Raw genomic sequence first — 21161 nt, forward strand, 5'->3', positions numbered from 1 at the left:
AAATGTATTAAGGTATCATCTTATTTTCTTGATGCATTCTTTTATTTCTATATATCTTTAAAAGTGAACTAACAGAGCTACCACACCATTTAGCTTTAGCATAATGGTGGCAGATTGCATAGGTCAAAAAAATTATTGCAATTGAGCATTTTCTCAAGCAATCTGTAAGTCAGTATGCTCAACTTTTGTCATTCAGCTGGTACAAAAGAACATATGAATTGCCACTGCTGGGTCAGACCAGTGGTCCATCGTGCCCAGCAGTTAGCTCCCACGGCGGCCCTTAGGTCAAAGACCAGTGCCCTAACTGAGACTAGCCTTACCTGCGTACATTCTGGTACCTTGAAACAGAGTTTCAAAAAGTAGCACTGAAGCACCATCACCTTTTAACCTGGCTTAGTTTCATCTGAAGAGACTTAAACTTTACAGCGCTTTCAAGGAGGCACAGTGAGGGCCCTAACTTAAGTCACAGGTTGAGTAAGACAAGTACAAAATGCATACGTTTCTTTTCTTTTATGCTTTTTTTTGTTTAACTACTGTTATAGCAATTAATGACTCAGTGCTACATTGTGTTGTATATTGTGTTCCCACAAGAATGGCTACTGTGCTTGCCAGAAAGAGTGTAAACACTGAAAATCCCCCCCCCCCCCCCACACACACAAAAAAAAGGTGGCAGCGAGCATTACCAGCGCTGTGAACACTTTACATAAAAGGCACAAATTGCGCACATGGCTTGTCAACACTTACATTTCATTTGCCTGGCAATGGACTTGTTGGGCTCAAGCCAGTGCTGAAAAAGAAAAAAAAAAAAGCAGAGACTGGTGGTTAAAGTGTTGCAAAACACAGCGGCACAGACTTAAAGCAAGAGGTGCTGATACCATATAATTATGTTAAAGTAATATACAATCCTGTTTTGCAGGGGGGCACTTCAGTAGCATATTAAATGGTCTATTTAGAAGCCAATCAACTAGAATTTTAAAAGAAAGGATTTGGTATACCGCCTTTCTGTGGTTACAGTCACAGCAGTTTGCATATTATATACAGGGACTTATTTTCTACCTGGGGCAATGGAGGGTTAACTGACTTGCCCAGAGTCACAAGAAGCTGCAGTGATAATCAAACCCAGTTCCCCTCAGGCAACTGCACTATTAATCAATTACAGTGGTGCCTCACACAACGAACTTAATTCGTTCCAGGAGCAAGTTTGTTATGCGAAAAGTTCGTTATGTGAAACGCGTTTTCCCATAACAATACATGTAAAAAAAAATAATTCGTTCTGTAGCATAAAATATGCTAAGATGACATAAAAAAAGATAAATTTATCTTGTTAGAGCTGTTAGCATGATATAGAGGGGATATATGTGAAGGGGAGGGGAGACAGGGGTTTTGTTGATCCTTGCTGTGTATTATAATCACCCCCCACATACTCCCCAGTACCTTTTTTAATTCCTCCCATCTTTCCCAGCCAGTGGCGTACAGGCCAGAAGCGCAGAGATCAGGAGCAATTCCTCTGCACGCCTGTGTGGGCCCATGCCGATCTCCAAATGGCTGCTGTTAGTTCTTGTGAGTCCCGCGAGAGCTGACTGCAGCCATTCAGAGATCAGCGCAGGCCCAGGCAGTAGCACAGAAGGCTTGCTCTTGATCTCTCTCTGCGCTTCTGGCTGGGAAATTTGCTAGACCACCAGTTCGAGTGAGCGGGTGAGAAAGTTGCAGCAGTGGTGGCTTTTTTAAAAAAATATGTGGCGGCGGGGGGAGGTTTAAAAATATGCAGCAGCGGCGGCAGGGGGGGTTTAAAATATGTAGCGCCACTGCACAGGGAGCCAGGCGGAGAGAGGGCAGTTAAGCGATGCAGCTCGGGCGACTTCGTTGTGTGAAACGAAGTTCGTTGTGGGAAGCAAGACCTGAAGTTCGTTGTGCGCAGCGTTCGCTGTGCGAGGCGTCCGTTATGCGAGGCACCACTGTATATGCAACAAGACTATCCTACTGTTTCCACTCCCCCACCCCCTTCCTCCCATGCAGGTGTTCTCATTTGGTCTGATCAGCTTATAGCAACAACTGTTTCTATCTCATTCCATCATCATGATCCCAAGCTTCCTGGCTACAGGTAGAGATAAAAAGGCTGCTGGTGTGGTTTGTAAACCACTTGTAGAAGTTGGCATCAGATCTCTCATGGCTTCTATAATCTAGGGTCTTGATAAAGGGAAAAGAAGAACAAAGGGTATCCAAATCAGAATGCAGTAAGCCCCCGCAAATTCACAGTTCACAAATCGCGGACTAAGTAATTCCCAGTATTTTCCGACCACCTCTTCCTGGTGCTAAAGTCACGGTTACACCAATCAGGAGCTGCTTTGATATGCCAAACAGCATGTCAAAGCAGCTTCTGATTGGTGTAACCATGACTTTAGTACCAGGAAGAGGCGGTCAGAAAATATGCCCGGCTTCGTTAGTACAATTTAAGCACCCACCGGCGCCCCAGCTGCCCTCTCCTGCCTTCGATCAGCTGAAAAACTGTATTCGTGGTTTTTTGAAATTCGCGGGTGTTCCTGGAATGGAACCCCCGCGAATTTCGGGGGAGTAATGTACAGTAGTCAACAAATGAAGGCAGTAGATAGGCTCATTCAAACAGCTTATGTTTAAGAGTTTGTGAGATATGTGCCGTCGTAAATTAAAAGACTGATATGCAAAGCGAATTAACTGGCCAGAAACAGTTCTTGGTGGTTATGTTGCCTGTTTGGGGCTAACCAGCGGTCCCGTCAAATGTTTAAAAAAAAAAAAAAAAAGGCAAGTAAAGGAGGAGCTTTCAAACATGGGAGGGAAGGAGGAAGAAGGGAGAGATACTGAGTGTGGGAAAAAATTGGGGGAGGGGCAGGGGCCCTCCTTAATTTCTGCCCCTGGACCCCCCCATCAGTGATAGTATGAATAATTCCGGTTCACTCTTGACCTGCAAGCTCTGTCCTCATCTGCACAAGCCTCGAATACTTTAAAATCATAAGTGTACAAAGCTTGTAGGGTTAAGGCAGAGCTTGCAGGAATAGGACAGAAACAGAATTCAAGGGGAAGGAGATATTGAGATCCCGCGGGAACAAAGACAAATTTGTCCCTGTGTCATTCTCTAGACCCGGTGCACTGATTCAATGACAATCCAATGGTTAAAGCCAGTCTTACTTGCAAAGAAGTTCAGCCTCCAGTGCTCAAAAGGGTTCTTGGGGTGTGGGGGGGCTTTTACCAATCCCAATAGCTGGCACCAAGAACCCTATAAAAATGCATTACAATTAGCTCATTAGTATTTAAATTAGCACTCTTTGTAATGCTCAAAAGGGAATGCCTACCTCCTCCGGGCAAAATTTACCGGCAGGTCTGGACGGAGCTGTGTTTGTATTGTGTGAGTTTATGTCCTGCGCCTATGCATGGGACACACACACAACATATGCACGACAGCTGCATCTTTAAAAAAAAATGTCAGCACAGGCTCTAGTGTCCCCTTATGCCATCACTTCTTCCTCCTGCCGGCAGTGCCACTGCTCTCTTCCTGCCAGCTCAGCTGATTGCGGCTCCGAAGCCCCAATCAGCTGAGCTGACAGGACTCACTGGAGCCTCTGATCAGCTGAGCCAGCACAGGGAGCCACACATGCTCAGTTCAACTAGAAAACGACAGAGCGGCCCAGAGCAGGAAGACGCAGACAAAGTACTCCCACAAGACATATGTTTGAAGGGCCCAGAGGGGTACCTATGAGGTAGGAAAAGCTTTTATCTTGCATTCTCTGTGCACGCTGTGACACTTTTGTGGTCAGGCGGGAACCAAACCTTTTTGTTTGTTTGCTATAAAATCCAAGCTACTTTATGTATACTCAAGCTAACAGCCTGTATGCTTTTCCTTTTCAACCCCACAATTAAGAGTACTATTTGCTTTTTAACCGTGGTCTGGTTGTGTTTTTGAGGACCACTTGCCTATGCCACTTCACACTATCACAGGCAGGATGGAAGGAAATTGCAGGAGGCTGTTGGTCCCTTTTCAACTCTGACCATCAGTTGGTATAGGGCAGCGGTCTCAAACACGCGGCCCGCGGGCCGCATGTAGCTCTCCAGGTTTTATTTGCAGCCCTCGGTCTGGAGGTGATCGTTGTCTTCCTTTTGGAGCAGCAGCCGGCTCGTTCGTTCAAAGCCGCGGGTTGGCGGCTCCTTGCGCTATCCACTCCTGCATCGGAAGCCTCTCTGATGTCACAACATCAGAGAGGCTTCAGACGCAGGCACGGATCTCGCAATCTATGGCTTTGAACGAATGAGCCGGCCAGACACGCTGCTGCTCCGGTGGCGTACCAAGGGGGGGGGGGCGGTCCACTGTTCTTTTCCCTGCGGGGCCGACCAACTCTCGCGGCCCGACGTCAATTCTGACGTCGAGAGGACGTTCTGGCTAGCCAATCGCTGCCTGGCTGCCCGGAACGTCCTTTCCGACGTTAGAATTGACGTCGGGCAGTGAGAGTTGGTCGGCCCAGTGCAGAAGAGAAGCAGGGAGATCTCTGCCTGTTCCCGATAGCGGCAGCGGCAGCAGCCTATTCTACGGCGGCGGTGGCATGGGGGAGGGCAGGAAGGAAGAAAGAAAGAAAGAAGGTGGGGTGGGGACAGGGAGCCAGCAAAAAAGCAAAAAATGGGGCACGGAGGAAGGAAGAAAGAAGGAGGGGGGACAGGGAACCAGAAACAAAGCAAAAAATGGGGCACGGAATCAGAGAAAGACAGACAGAGAAAGAAAGAAAAAGTTGGGGGAGGGAATGAGGTCTGGAGGAGAGGAAGCATACAGGAGGCTGAAAGAAGGGAAGAAGTATTGGATGCACAGTCAGAAGAATAAAGTGCAACCAGAGACTGATGTAATTACCAAACAAAAGTAGGAAAATGATTTTATTTTCAATTTAGTAATTGAAATGTGTCAGTTTTGAGAAAGAAAAGATATTGAACTTTAAATGTGAGTGCTGCAGAAAAAATAGAGTACTTGGAGGGCCGCAGAAAAAATAGTTAATGTCTTATTAAAGAAATGACAATTTTGCATGAGGTAAAACTCTTTATAGTTTATATATCTTTCCTTTTAACTGTTAAAGGAAAGTTTTATAAACTATAAAGAGTTTTACCTCATGCAAAATTGTCATTTCTTTAATAAGAAATTAATTATTTTTTCTGCGGCCCTCCAAGTACCTACAAATCCAAAATGTGGCCCCGCAAAGGGTTTGAGTTTGAGACCACTGGTATAGGGGGATTATAAGTTATTGCCCTGTCTCTCTCTCTAACCTTTGACCAGCTAGACAGAAGGAGGAAGGATCAAGCTGGTCATTGCAATGGCCAACCAAGTGGTGGTTTTACTAAACTGTGTTTAACACTAACACATGCTTAACATTGCAAAAAATGGCCTAATGCAGGATGAATTAAAGTTTCCTGCAGCTTTCCATTAGCATGTAGTAATCATAGAAACATAGAAACATAGAAAAAAGCAGCAGAAAAGGGCTATAGCCCATTCCAAGTATCCCCTCCCCTGAATTTACTCCCTTAAAGATCCCACGTGAGTATCCCATTTTCTCTTAAAATCCGTTACGCTGCTGGCCTTTATTACCTGGAGTGGGAGTCTGTTCCAATGATCAACTACTCTTTCAGTGAAGAAGTACTTCCTGGAGTCGCCATGAAACTTCCCTCCCCTGATTTTCAGCGGATGCCCTCTGGTGGTCGAGGGTCCCATGAGCCAGAAGATATCATCTTCTGACTCGATGCGTCCCGTGATGTACTTATATGTTTCAATCATATCTCCCCGTTCTCTTCTTTCCTCAAGTGAGTACAGCCGCAACTTTTTAAATCTTTCTTCATACGTGAGATCCTTGAGCCCCAAGACCATCCTGGTGGCCGTTCGCTGAACCAACTCGATCCTCAGCATGTCCTTTCGGTAGTGTGGTCTCCAAAACTGAACACAGTACTCCAAGTGAGGCCTCACCATGGCTCTGTACAACGGCATCATAACTTCAGGTCTCCTGCTGACGAAACCTCTGCGGATACACCCCATCATTTGTCTTGCCCTGGAGGAAGCCTTCTCCACTTGATTGGCAACCTTCATGTCCTCACTAATGATCACCCCTAGGTCGCGTTCCGCCGTGGTCCTAATCAAGGTCTCACCATTTAGTACATAAGTTCTACATGGGTTTCTCTTACCCAGGTGCATTATCTTGCATTTTTTAGCATTGAAGCCTAGCTGCCAAGTATTTGACCATTGTTCCAGCAACAGTAGGTCGTGTGTCATATTATCAGGTAATAAGCTTTTGCCTACTATGTTGCAAAGTTTGGGGTTGTCGGCGAACAGTGATACCCTTCCTCTAAGTCCTTGCGTCATATCTCTTATGAATAAGTTAAATAGAATCGGGCCCAGGACCGAGCCCTGCGGCACTCCACTGATCACGTCCGATGCTTCGGATGGGGTACCGTTCACCACCACCTTCTGAAGTCTACCGCTCAGCCAATCCCCAACCCATGTAGTTAGAGTGTCTCCTAATCCTATCGATTTCAGCTTGTTCAGTAATCTTTGATGAGGGACGCTATCAAATGCTTTACTGAAGTCCAAATATACCACATCCAGTGACTCTCCAGCGTCCAGTTGTCTAGTAACCCAGTCAAAAAAGCTAATCAGATTAGATTGGCAGGATCTACCCTGGGTGAACCCATGTTGGTGTGGATCACGCAGTTTTTCTTCGTCTAGGATTGTGTCAAGATTCTGTTTGATCAGTGTTTCCATGAGTTTACACACTATAGACGTGAGACTCAGTGGTCTGTAGTTTGCTGTCTCTGTCCTGCAGCCCTTTTTGTGGAGTGGGATTACGTTGGCGGTTTTCCAGTCCAAGGGGATCCTTCCTGTGCTTAGGGAAAGATTGAAAAGAACAGATAATGGTTCTGCCAGGACTTCCCTTAACTCCCTGAGCATTCTGGGGTGTAGGTTATCCGGTCCCATGGCTTTGTTTACTTTGAGTCTTGATAGTTCGTCATAGATGCTACTGGGCGTAAATTCGAAATCTTGAAATGGGTCTTTCTGGTTATCTCCCATCTGCAGCTGTGGACCAGCTCCCGGCGCGAACACTGAACAGAAGTATTTGTTTAGTAGTTCTGCCTTCTCAGAATCTGATTCCGCAAAGTTACCATCTGATTGCATCAGGCGTACTATCCCATCTTTGTTTCTTTTCCTGTCACTAATATAGCTGAAGAAAGATTTATCCCCTTTCTTAATTTTCCGTGCTAGCTCTTCCTCCATTCGGAGTTTGGCTTCTCTGACTGCTGTTTTGACAGCTTTAGATCTGTCTAGATAGTCCTCTTTCGCCCCCTCTCTGCCTAAATGTTTGTAGGTGATAAATGCGTCTTTTTTCTGTTTAACTAGGTCTGAAATCTCTTTACTGAACCATTGGGGTCTTTTGTTTCTCCTGCGTTTACTTACTGTCTTTATGTATTGGTCTGTTGCTTCGTGTAGGATGGACTTCAGAGACGACCACATATCCTCCACATTGTCAGATATTGCTTGTTTATGTAGCTCCTGATGGACAAAATCTCCCATGCGGTTGAAGTCTGTGCCTCTAAAGTTGAGAACCCTTGTTGCTGTGTTTGTCTTAGGGAAACCTTTCTTGAGGTTGAGCCATACCATATTATGGTCGCTGGAGGCCAGTGTGTCTCCTACTGAGACTTCCAAGACGCTATCTCCGTTGGTGAGAACTAGGTCTAGTAACGCCTGGTCCCTGGTGGGCTCCAATACCAATTGTTTGAGACGTGCACCCTTTATGGAGGTTAATATTCTTTTGCTGCTACCCGTAGTCGCAGAGAGTGTGTTCCAATCTGCATCTGGCAGATTGTGCTATTTTTTATGACAAGGCAGAGAATAGATGGAGAATGGGCATAGTTATTTATTTATATATTTTAAAAATGTATATACCGCCTGTATCTAGGTGGTTTCCATCAAAACATACATAATAAAATAAGACAATACAATAAGAACTGTATCCACATTGCTGTCTGCCTCCAGTTCTTCTTAAACCTCATAATAATGCTGCTACTTAAAGTTGAGTCTTCAACAATCTTTTAAACCCTACTCTGTCAACTTGCTGACATTATTGTGTGCTAACTGGTTTAAATATGCTTAATGTGGGAGCCCTTAGCACCCCCTAAAAAAGAGGCAGTGCCTGCTTCTATTTCTTTTCAGTTGCCACATGCTAACGCCAACACTAATGCATGGCCTGAAAAAAATAAATTGAAAAGTATCAATTTTAAGGCGGCATTAGAAATAAGCTATATACACACGAGAAAGTCCCATGTTAGCATGCACAAAGCACATTTCTTAGTAAAAGAGTTTCCAGTGGTAGTTACCTAACACCAGAGAATTTGAGCTTCACCCGGAATCCTAGGAATTATCCAGGTACTGTCACAGAATATAGCATGAACCTGGCAAAACTGTATTTTGTAAGTCTACTATTGTTACCCAGTAAAACTGTATTTTTTATGTCCATGGTTCTTACATCTGAAATTTCAAAAAATGTGTCCAACCTTAGTGTAACATCACATAAGGCTCCTCAGACAATAGTGATTACCCTACGTGGCTTGTTCCAGAGTCTTGCCATTTCTATTAAATCTGCATACTTTGTTAATTTTTCCAATTCTTATGTCTCCTGGTATCACAATGTCGCTAAAAATCACAGGATTATTTGTTCAATTACAGTGATATCAGGTGTGTTATATTCCAAATATCAATCTGTTTGAATTATTATTATCATTATCAATAATTATAAAGAAAAACTAGATATGACTAGCCTTTGAAAGCTGTTTAAACACAAACTTTAGAAGTCTAAATTTACATAGACCTCTATCTTATTTTCAAAGGCCATGCAGATATCTTAACATATTTTTGCATTCGAATAAATGCCTATCACACATCACGTTTTTGTGATGATGTCATGACGCCCGGCTCCTTCATCCTTTTTGAATGAGTCGGGCGCGTCTCGCAGTCCCAGGTCCATTTTGAGAGAAGCCAGCTTTTTGTCGTGTTGCTAAGAAGCGTGGAAGTAACCTACATAATTTGGATCCCCTGAAGTAGCCTGCTTTCAGGCGAAACAGAAAGCCTTTTCTGTCGGGACTAAGAAGTGTTTCATCTCCAGATGAGTGATATATTTTCTTAGAGATATTGATACTCGGGTCTTACAAGCTACGCAACTTAACCGTTTTGAATTACTTACAGATGAGCTGATTGCTATAGTGTAGTGAGTTTGGGATTTAATTACTATCTTATAGGACATTTCTGAACGCTGTCATTGAAATTACTGAATATCCTGAAAATACTGAAAGTATCTCTTTTTTGAAAAAATTTTTTGAGATTATATTTCAATGTATGAGAGTGATTTATATTTGTACGGAGTTTTTTTTATAAACCTGTGATGATGTGGGGGGCTTAGGGCACTTGTGTAGTCCCGGCAGCCCACAATTGAGGTTTATTTTTTCTCCGTTTTTTTCTATGATTTTGTCAACAGTTCTTTTTGTCTTTGTGGTATGAATGAATCCCTGCTGCTATTATTATTTACAATATGTTTATAACTATATTTTGTTCTTGTCCGAATAAATGCATACATGTATGACTAACTACACAGCTGCACACATCTAAAATTCTAGACTGAAATGTTCCCAGCAGTGATGTAATACAAATCACATCTGTGGCTTTGGAAAATAAACAACTCAGAGCCTAATTTATCATGGTCTTTTCTCAATGGAAAAAAAGTAAAAAATACCTTAATGAATCGGCCCCTGTGCTTTGGTTTATTTATACACACTCATCCTGATTTCCCCTGCTGACTGAGTTTCCACTTGTCACTCACCAATGCATATATTACTGAGAATCAAATAACCCATAAACAGGGAAATTGTCAGTAGATATGGATTTTTCCTTTCCTACAGAACTACTCTGTAAGGTTAAGGTGAGTTTGGCGGTCACCCTGCCAACAATTCCCACTGTTTCCAGGGAACATAGAAACATGATGACAGATAAAGGCCAAATGGCTCATCCAGTCTGCCCATCCTCAGTAACCATTATCTCTTCCTCTCTCTAAGAGATCCCACTTTAATATAAGCTTTCTGAAGCACATAGTAATATTTCCCAGTACTGGCTGAAAATGCATCAGCTACTCCTGGTGATTGCTTGTGCCAGGAAAGAAAAAGCAGCCTAGAATGACCATCCATGGCAAAGAGTGAGAGGCAATGGTTAATGAAAACTCAGAGCAAACCTGGTATCCTAGCAACAGCACCAAGTGGAAGATTCAAGTTTCACTCAATTTTTCTCTCCTGGGCCAGGGAAAAACTAGAAATAGCACTTAAAATCTTCTACTTAGATGTGGGGGAAAAAATAGCACTTGCTGAGGAATCAGGTTGCACAGACAGGTTTGGCTGTTTCCAATAATGGATTTCTCAATGTATTGTTTACAGATTATTGTCTATATAAATGGTGTGTGAGCCATGAATCCACTGTGTGAAAATGCATGATTCATTGTCTCCTTTGCTTGTATAGATGCTCAAGCTTTCCCTGAACAGTTCCTTATATCCCTTATTAAAGAAATTTAAGCTGTTCTAGAAGTGATAAGCATCCTTAGGCACAAAGGGCCCATATTCAAAACAGATAATGCATCTGCCAACAAATAGCAAACACATTACTTATACAGATAAAATCAAGCAATTTAGCACACGAAGAGCTGGATCCAGTAAATGGTGCTCAAAATTTGGCACTGACATTCCAGGAGCAGCACACTTTATAGAATAGTGTGGAACACTGGGATCCGTGCCGTCTTTGGGTGCGAGGAGTTACACCAACTGAAACCAGGTGTAAAACCCAGCACACAAGTTGGGCATGGATCCACACTATTTTATAACACTTTAACATTTTAAGGGAACATCCTAACCGCTCATGGCCACACCCATTTTGCAGATTCATTAGGCTCAATTAGAGAAGAGTGGCCTAGTAGTTGGAGGTGCAAGCTCGGTACCTGAGAGCATAAGAACATAAGCAGTGCCTCTGCTGGGTCAGACCAGAGGTCCATCATGCCCAGCAGTCCGCTCACGCGGCCGCCCATCAGGTCCAGGACCTGTATAGTAATCCTCAATATACACCCTTCTATCTCCTTTTCCTTCAGGAAATTGTCTAATCCCTTGTGGGTTCAAGTCCATCTCTGCTCCTTGTAACTCTGGCAAGCCACTTAATCCTTCATTGCTCCAGGTACATTAGGTAGATTCTGAGCCAGCCCAAACAAATAGAGAAAATGCTTGAGTACCTGAATGTAAAACCACTTAGTCAATCTCCATTGATAGGCAGCATATAAATAACAAACAAACTTGAAACTTAAATGGGCGTGTAAGTGTTTTTTCACATGTATCTGCCATTACTGCCCCATTTTGGTGCCTTACATCCATCCGCACCAACAATTTAGTAGAAAAGCAGCTTCTAACATTTGGTGCCTTATACATAGAAATTCCCCCTAAATAACTCAGGGGAAGATTCTCAAAACTTAATGTGCCTTTAATGCAGTCACTAAATCTGTTCCAGCTGGTTTAGTGGGGCAGTACAACGAGGTCATTAACATTAAAATATTAGTAAAATGTGCACTCCGGGTGATTCCCTATGATCGCTGGGTGGTTGTGCGACAGCAGCAGTAGGAGGTAGGGGGCATCCATCCCGCTGCTGGGGAGATGTTGAGGAGTTGTGTAACGGCGGCAGCAGGAAGGAGTGGGCATCCCTCCTGCCGATCTTCAATTTGGGGTCCCTTTTTAAAAAAAAATAATTTGCAAGTGTATTCTGCCCATATGCCAATTGCTATCACCAGCGACTCATCCCATGCAAATTTAGGGACCCTCAGTGACTCTCCGCGAACCTCATTTGCATGCGCAATTTTTAGAGAATGACTCGTCTTTTTCAAATCATTACATTTAAGGCTGTGATAATGGCCCATCGGATTTTAGCACTCCTAAGTTTTATCTCTACACAATGGAGAGAAGAAAATGTGGAGTCACCACTTATACATTTAGCAGCAATATTTAGCCATATGAAGGGCAATTCTATAACTGGGACCCCGCATTTACACATCAACTGCACACGTAAATGTACAGCGTAGAAACACTTTCTCGAGTAAGTGTATACTTATGCACACAAGGAGCAGTAAAGCAATTGAGCATTATTCTGTAAGAGGCATGGAACAGAAATGTGAGGGCGTTCAAATAGGTAGGCTAAGGGCTTCCATTTATGCACATGGAGGGGCATAATTTTAAAAAATGTCTAAGTCCCCTTTTGACCTAGGCCCTAAATGCTGAAAGTAGAAGCAGGGAAAATGTCCATTCTCAAAAAAACCATCCAAAAGGATGGTTTTTTTTTTTATAATGGCCTGCCTCTACGTTCAGCTGTTTAAAAGCCCAGACCACCACAACGTCTATACTTACCACATATAATCAATGAAAAGAAATTCTAAGTTTCAAACGCCCAACACAAGAGCTTTTAGGAGAAGGAGGAGCCAGTCCTTTGCCTAAAAGCTGGATTCTGTAACCGGTGTCTGCCAAAAAGAACACCGGTTACAGAATCCACCCCCCGGTTTCGCCAGGGCAGGAGGGCTTGGGCTCCCTCCTGCCCTGATGTTGTCATGGGGGGGTCACAGCTCACCGGGGCAGGAGGGCTTGGGATCCCTTCTGTCCCGATCATGTCAGGAGGGGTGGGGAGTTGCCGGGCAGGAGGGCCTGGACTCCCTCCTGCCCGATCCGATCTGGGGTGGAGGTTGATTGTGCAAGGAGAGATTGGCGGCACTTCGGGATCACTATCGCGGCAGGGGAGATTAGCCATCTCTCCTGCTGCGATGGTTGCGGTGGATGGTGGGCAGGATGAGCTCTTCGCGGCAGCCACGATCAGCTCAGCGGCCCCTTTTTCAGCACTTATACCTGTTTTGACTTGGTCTATGTCAAAACGTATATGTACCGACTAGGCAACCTGTCAAATGTTTTGGTTATATCTGCTGTTCAAGTTTGTCTAGGTCGGCCCACCTCCCACCCTTTCCACTCCTCTAAAAATGCCTCTTTTCGCTCTATGCGTTTAGAGGCAGGGGAATGGCCTAAGCTTGTTTTAGATACGTCTAAAACCAGCTTTGGTTATGGGTAGTTGGATGATCAGGCTTTTTGATCGTCCAAGTACCCATTTAGGCCACTTTTTAGACTTTTTTTAAATTATTTTTATGAGCCCCATAACTTTTAGAATACTATAAGTTATGTGCATCACTGCTGCATTATGTGACTGCTGTTTCACCAGGTCTATGGCAGGTGTTAAGATACACCAATACCATGTTACATCAGTATTCTCAAATGGAATCTAAGGGCCATAATGGTCCTTATAACATATTTTTAGCAAGGCAGTTGAGGGTAATTTTCAGCTAAGCCAACCTGCTCAAATAAATTCTAGTTACCTGAGTATGTAGGTTTGAAAATTGCCCTATATGAAAACACCTTAAGGTACATACCCTCTGCTTTTCTGGATCAACATATCGAATACCAAAATAATCCTTTTCCAGTAGGCTGTAATGATTGCAGACATAGTCTGTGAGAAAATGGCCTTTGGTATCCCTCTGAAAAGCAATAAAAGATGCATAAGCATTTCAACCTTTGCATTTCTCAATATCAGAAACATGCATACACTGTTCAAATCTGCTGCTTCTCAAGGGAATGGAAAAGTCCGTATTTCAGCAGTATACTCCATATTTATTTATTTATTCCATTTGTGCGTCACACATACCTATACAAGCTCTAGGCGACATTACAGAGGAAGGGGTTAGAAGAGGGTAGGGAGGACTATGGAGGACAGGAAGGAGTGGAGAGGAGAGAAGCATGTAGAATATTTTATAGATAGGAGCACCATCTATGTAAATGATATCTAAATGAATTAAAGTAATATGTAAAAAGGAATAGAAGGGAGGAACCGTTAAACAAAAGAATTCAGTTAATAAAATTAAAAGAATAGGGGTAAAAACAATGGAATATCTCTCTTATCACTCAGTATTCAATATTCCAGCATCTAGTTCAAGAGACAGACTATAGGTTTGCATTCTTTCATTTATTTATTTAAAAAAAAAAAAAACCAACATATATCCCACATATACCTAAGCGGATTACAAGAAAAACAAACATAAGGTAAAAACACAAAAAAACTGTATAAAACAAAATATACATGTGGAGGGGCATAATCGAAAGGGACGTCTAAATCCGTTTACATCCATCTTGCAAGTTGTCCAAAGTTAAAAAGAGCCTAAGACACATTTTCAAAAGATACGTCCAACTTTTTTTTACTTTCGAAAATCGTCTAATTATATGTCCTGCCGATCTGATCGTCCAAACCACTAAATCATCTATCTTTATACCACATTTTCATCCAACTTTCCGTCCAAGTCCAAAACACCTAGAACAAGCCCTGTTGGATGTGGGAGGGGTCTGCAAAGTGATGGACTGCACACCCAGACATGCCACCTAAATAGTGGGGTACCTTGCAGGGCACTGCTGTGAACTTCACAAAAAGGGTGACATGGCTTCTCCTCACTACAGCTCCCTTATAGGCGATGGTGAGCCCCCCAAACCACCTCCAGAATCCCCTAGACCAGTGGTCTCAAACTCAAACCCTTTGCAGGGCCACATTTTGGATTTGTAGGTACTTGGAGGGCTGCAGAAAAAATAGTTAATGTCTTATTAAAGAAATGACAATTTTGTATGCGGTAGAACTCTTTATAGTTTATAAATCTTTCCTTTTGGCCAAGTCTTAATAATAATATTGTCATTTATAGCTAAAGAGACATATGATCAAGAAACTGTTTTATTTTTACTTTTGTGATTATGATAAACATACCGAGGGCCTCAAAATAGTACCTGGCGGGGCCGCATGTGGCCCCCGGGCCGCAAGTTTGAGACCACTGCCCTAGACCCACTCATCTACCACCCCAATAGCCCTTATGGCTGCAGGAGCCACTTATATGCCAGTAAAAAAGGTTTGGGGGATGTATAGGGCAGTGCATATGTTTAAGTATCAATGCAGTGATTACAGGGGCTTATGGACATGGGTCCTCCTCTCTATGGGTCCCTAACCCACCCCCAAGACGACTTAAGCCGCCTCTGGGCTGGACGACTAGACTTTCCTATGACAGGCGGCCAGGTGATGATGGTCTGGAGGTGGAATTTTAAAGTTATGATTAAAATTTTTATGGGGGTGGGGGGGTTGGTGATCACTGGGGTAGTGTGTGGGGGTCTGTTTTATGTGTTTGCAGTGCTTATCTGGTGACTTTAGGTGGGTTTCTGTGACTTAGACCATGTTTTACTTGGTCTAAGTCACAACGTCCAAGTTCCGTCTAGGCTCTGTTGTAAAACTTTCGGTTATACATGCTGTACAACTAAGTCTAAGCAGGCCCACGTCCCGCCCGCCCTCGACACACCTCCCAAAACGTCCCATTTAGCTATGGTCGTTCAGAGGCACTATGAAGGCCTAGGTCGTTTAGAAATACATCCAAAACCTGTTTTCATTATCGGCACTTGGACGTTTTTGAGAAATGTTCGTCCAAGTGCCGACAGGCCGGTTTTTAGACGTTTTTCTCTTTCAATTATGAGCCCCATACTGTATGTATATATATATTTTTTTTAGGTTTTTTTTTAAGGGAGGATCTGGTCAAGATCAGTGGGAGGTCCCTTCTCTGATGACTTCAGGAGGGGACCACTTCCCTTTTCCTTTTGATATTTTCCTTATTTATTAGCAGGAGGATACCAATTTTCAAACTTTAAATGGTAACTGCAAGTAAATTTTCAATGGGAAAATCCAACCTCCCTCTAAATGTTCCTTTCAAAATCCACCAGCAGGCCAGAGCTGTGAAGACATTGAAAGTCCACTAGCTTTCTGCAATTTTGGTAAAATTTTCCTTTTTATATTCCAGAAAGATCAATTAAGTCACAAAATAAGCCATTTGTAAACATAGATTGAAGTTAAAAAAAAAAATGTTATTACACCTATAATGCAGGAAACCAATGTACTATGGGGGCCAGTTTCAAAAAAATCATATTGTTAACATTTATGGATACTTCTGCACCTGTACATCTTTAGTCAGTTTTCAAAGAAAGAGGACAGGCAAGGAAGTTTAGCCACCCCGACAGATTTAACATGGCTCCTTGAGCCTGCAGGAGCCATCTGAGGACAAAGGTGGAACAGTAATGGAAAGGTAGAATGTAAGAAGGGGAGCAAAGAAGGGGTGAGAAAGGAAAGGACCATTCATACAGCTGTGGACTGGGTGAGGACACTGACAGACAAAGAGAGAATTCAAGGCAAAGGCCTAATGCATCTCACCCCTCAGCTGATTGGTTTTGGTTAATGGTTTTCTATTAGAGCAGTGTATCGCAAACTGTGTGCCACGGCAGATTCCAGATGTGCTGCAAGATGCCCGAGGAGGAGAGGCACCGGCGCTGGCTGACTGCTTACAGGATGCGCCTCTTGTGGTGAGAGGCACATCCTATAGTCAGCTAGCGTCGGTGCCTCTCCTGCTATCCGCACGTCTCCCTCTCCAGACCCCGGTGGCAATAGGAGTTTCAGGGCCACGGCAGGAGCATAGCCTGACAGTGACATGTGCACATGACATCATCACATCGATGTCCACGCACTTCCGGATGCCTTCCAGCCGCAGGGCCGCGTTTAGTGTGTCGAGGCTTTAAAAAAGTTTGCGGCACACTGTACTAGAGTATTTACATTGTTGACAAAGTTGTTCATTGCAGCAGTGTAAAAGGTGGGGAGCACTTTGGTAAGGAAAATATGAATTACAGAGTTAAAGCTGTCAGGTTTCTAATTATTATGACAGGGATTGCCATGCAGATGATTACCAAAAATTGGGACAGGCTTAACTTTTCCTTCCGGTGGGAAACTTTATGTTTATGTTATAAATATGAAAAAAATGAATTCAAATATTAGGTCATAATAATATATTCAAATTAATGTGGGGTCCATTAACAAATTTTGCTAACTCTGATTGGTGTAGAATGCCATTATTTTTTATTTGATTGCACACACATCCAGGTTGTGTGGGAGGGGGGAGGGATGAATTAACGTAAGCCAGGGTTTTCAAGGTATACATTTTCGGCACCTTTCACAAGAATCATGCCTAATGTCACTTCTGGCACTAACCAGTCTCGTTAAGCGTTGTAAGGTGCCTATGAAGGCGGGATAACAGCAGCCTTTTTAGTGGCACCTGAGAGGGAAGGTTAAGCCCCTCCCAATGCATCCCAAGATGTACTGGGAAGGGGAAGGGCCGCCATTGTGAAGAGGTGGCCCTATCGGTAGGAGGGAGTGGGCATCCCTCCTGTTGATGTTTCAGTGAAAGGTACGGATGTGTGTGGAGATGTCAGAGGGGTGTAGAGAGAGATGGCTAATCTTAGGGGGGGGACTGTCGTGGGGGATGTCGAGTTGTGTGGCGGGGTATTACCTATGACAGGGAAAGATACATGGGGGTGTGGGGATGTCAAAGGGGTGTCAGGGGAGGGCTATGGAGGTGTGGAGTCGACCTACACGTGTGATATGGAGAGCCCCCCTCCTGTTCCGATGCTGTTTTTAGCAGCAATTGATAGTGGTAGGACAATTGGATACAACCATTGGTAGGAAGATCCTACCAACTGTTGTCTCCTATGAATTATTTTCCTACCAATTTCATCCGGCCAGTTGTTGAGATCCCCTTCCGTTGCAATGCTATGACAGCTTGCTGGCACTTAAACTGGAAAAGAACACTTGCACTCCAAAAGCAGTTCTGAAATGTTGTGCTTGTATACGTAATTAAACTATTGGACTTTTTTTTTCCTTACTTTGGCTGTTCAAATTAAGATGAATGCATCATGTGATGTCCTATGCCTTTGCCAAAAAAAAAGCACAGAACAAGCAAAGTTCTATGTAAAACTGATGATGATCCGGCTTTCTCTGCTTTTGTAATCACATGCTGCACTTCTTCATTTTAAGAGTAACTTCTGCCAATGGAAAACAATCCACAACTCCATTACAGGATAATTGCTCATTGGGTTGTTTTCAAAAAGGCCATTCTCAATTCACGGGACGTTATGTAACCAGGCCTCGTTCCAAACAGGGCCTTGCTAATGTCTGAATTAACTTCTATGACTTCTCAAGAAGATTTCTTCGGCAAAGTAATTTCAGAACATCAGATCACTTACTAGACATATATTTTCATGTTGATATTTTGAGGAAACACAATAGTACTGACCCACAATTCTATGTTTCAGAGGTAAGATTTATTGAAGGTTTTCCCAGGGGACACACTCAAAACTTGTAAAAAAATAAATAAATAAATAAAATAAAAGGGAGAGGCCTGCATATTACTTTGACTCTAATGCAAGGCAAACCAATTTAAGTAGCAAATTGTTGTTTCATAAAAAATGAAAAAGAAAAAAAAAAAAAACCAGCCAACATCAGATTAAACATGTCTAGCTCCAAACTTCTAAAATAGCCCTGGACATTTTGTTAAAAGGTTTGATTATCCCAGCAGAATGTCCAAGTCTTAAGCTCGCCCAAAACATGCCTCTAACATGCCCCCTTAAGATTTAGACGCACTGGAGACAAACCATCCAGAAAGACGTCTGAAAAGTCAGTTTTGAAAATGCCCACTTGGACATTTTGACTAGTAAGATGTCCAAGTGCCAGTTTAGGCTTTCTTTTGGATGTCTATCCTTTTTGAAAATGAACCCCCATAGCCTATAAGAACAGTGGAGTTGCCTGTGTTTTATCTGGTTACTGGTCTCCAGCCAAAGAGAACAGTGATGAATTGAGTCACTTTAAAGCAGAGATGAAACTGAAGCTGGTAGTACTTCTTGGTGAACACACATTGTACTTGTGGTACTTTTATTTCTCACTCAAAATGTATGTTAGACAAGAACATTTTTACTTTCACTTAAGTACATTTTTTAAATTGTGTTCTTCACAGTACTTGTACTTAATTATTCAAAAATACATTTATTTTTACTTTTATTTAAGCACATTGACCTAGTACTTTGAACAATAATAATAATAATAACTTTATTTTTCTATACCGCCACAATTTTGCGACTTCTACAACCAAGATAGCTGGACATTCAGTGGAATACAATAAGCAGATATTCAGAGGAAATACAATACAATAATCATGAGAGCTGGACATTCAATGAATTACAGTAAGCAGATATTCAGAGGAGATACAGTGAGCAGAGATTTTAAGAAAGCAGGAAAATAGAAATACAAATTGCTGAGCAAGAGTTTAAGATGTACATTTTGGTTGTTGATGTCCGAGAGGCCCTGTTAGGAATGGGCCACATGTATTAGAACATAACAACAAATAATTACGATAAGATAACAGTTTATAAGTATCACAGTGTCGTGAAATTCAAGTGGACTGAGGAGGGGGGGGGAAGGTTTGGAAGAGAGGGTCAATGGTTTAGGTATTTCAGGAACAGGTACGTTTTTAGGTGCTTCCTGAATTCCCCGTAGGTAGTGGGCGAAAGCAGTTGATCTAGGTCTTTACCCCATAGGGCTGCTTGGTGAGAGAAAAGGTGTTCGTGGTGTTTTTTTAATTTGCAACCTTTAACTGGAGGGGAAATGAATTTTGAGTGTGTGTTTCTCATGTGCTTGTTGTTAGTAAATGAGAAAAGGTCCGTTATGTACTGGGGGCAGTACATAGTACTTTGAAGCAGAGGCAGGCGAATTTAAACTTTACTCGTGCTTCTGTTGGCAGCCAGTGCAACTGCCGATAGTAAGGTGTCACGTGATCGAATTTCTTCAGCCCGAAGATAAGTCTGACCGCAGAATTCTGCATTATTTGAAGAGAACAGACGATGCTGAACACCTGGCAGCAGGACTAATAATATTAATCAATTTTATTTTTATAGCACAGTACCTCAGTTCCATGTGGTTAACAATAATAAAAAGCTGAACGAAAACAGCGGTAGTGCAGCAATAGCATTAAATTTGTGATAACATCCTGGGAGCAGGAAGGGGAAAGATGCTTTACCCCAAGGGTAGGAGGAAGTAGGAAAGAAGAGAAATGGTGGACACCACAGGAGGAGGGAAGGTAGGGAAACACAGAGAAGCTGGTAGACAGGAAAGGTAGAGAAGGGAAGATGCTGGGGGCTGGAAGACCTTGGAGCTTTCCCTATGTGTGGAGTGCATTAAGGAGCTAAAATTGTGAATTAGGCTTGTGTTAGGAAGACATGTTCTAATTGCGCCCACCCCCTGAGTGTCCTGGGAGGGGATTTCTGAGAAAGGGTAATACGGTAATAGGAAGAGAGAGTGTGATGGGGCTGCTGCAGACTGAGGGAAAGAGCTTTCAGCAAGAGCGAGAACTTTACATGATGATGCTATAGCACAGAAATGATGGAAACACATGAACAGCAGTGCTCGCTAGCAGAAAGGGGCAAGTGTATCAGATAGTGTATGTATGAGAGAAAGAAGAGAATGCATGTTTTTGTCTGTCTCTCCCTCCTTGTATTTGTGTCTATGTCTGCCTGAGCCTGTCTCCATCTGTGTTTCTTCATTTTTTTTATCTATGTCTGTGTCTCTTTGCATCTGGTTTCTCTCCCCCTCCCCTCCTCTATTTCTATTTCCATCTGTGTATTTCTATGTCATGTATCTGTGTGGGTGGATATCTTGTTCCATCTGTGCATATGCATTTTTCTATGTCTTTCCCTGGAGGGCACAATGTCATATCAATAGTTTCCCTTTGAAAATTTGGGCCAGTGAAGTTTACAGGTACAAAAGTACTCGTGTGTATTTTCAACCAGTGAGGTCCTCCAACAGAAAGCTACAGTACCCTTTAGATTTTTGTACATTAATCTTACACTTGATGGAGTAAGAATGTTTGGCACAGGAAAATTAACAGTAAAACCATAAATTGCAGAGTGATTAATTGATAAGATCCTTAATTCTCAGAATTCCTTCATTTTCCACACACATCCAGATAGGGAGGGAGGGTAAAGGAGGGGGAGGATGTAGGGTATTTCATTTTTAATATTTGTGCAAATATAAGTGCTGTTAATTATTTATATCTGTATGCTTATTTGTATGCACTTGTTGGTAAGTTTGGAAAACTAATAAAGAATTTTAAAAACTA

The 21161-nt window shown here is 42.7% G+C and overlaps 1 protein-coding gene across 1 annotated transcript in view; it reads right to left on the reverse strand.

Annotated features, from left to right (window-relative positions):
• The window catches only part of FRMD3 (FERM domain containing 3), a 210714-nt gene that overhangs the window by 88995 nt on the left and 100558 nt on the right, over positions 1 to 21161 (reverse strand). The window contains exons 2-3 of the mRNA XM_033927453.1: positions 13527 to 13631; positions 745 to 787 (exon numbers count right to left, since the gene is read on the reverse strand). Of these exons, the coding sequence (XP_033783344.1) occupies positions 745 to 787; positions 13527 to 13631 (148 nt within the window). The remainder of the gene's footprint in view (positions 1 to 744; positions 788 to 13526; positions 13632 to 21161) is intronic.

Source organism: Geotrypetes seraphini, chromosome 1, assembly GCF_902459505.1.
Source record: "Geotrypetes seraphini chromosome 1, aGeoSer1.1, whole genome shotgun sequence".
NCBI lineage: Eukaryota > Metazoa > Chordata > Amphibia > Gymnophiona > Dermophiidae > Geotrypetes > Geotrypetes seraphini.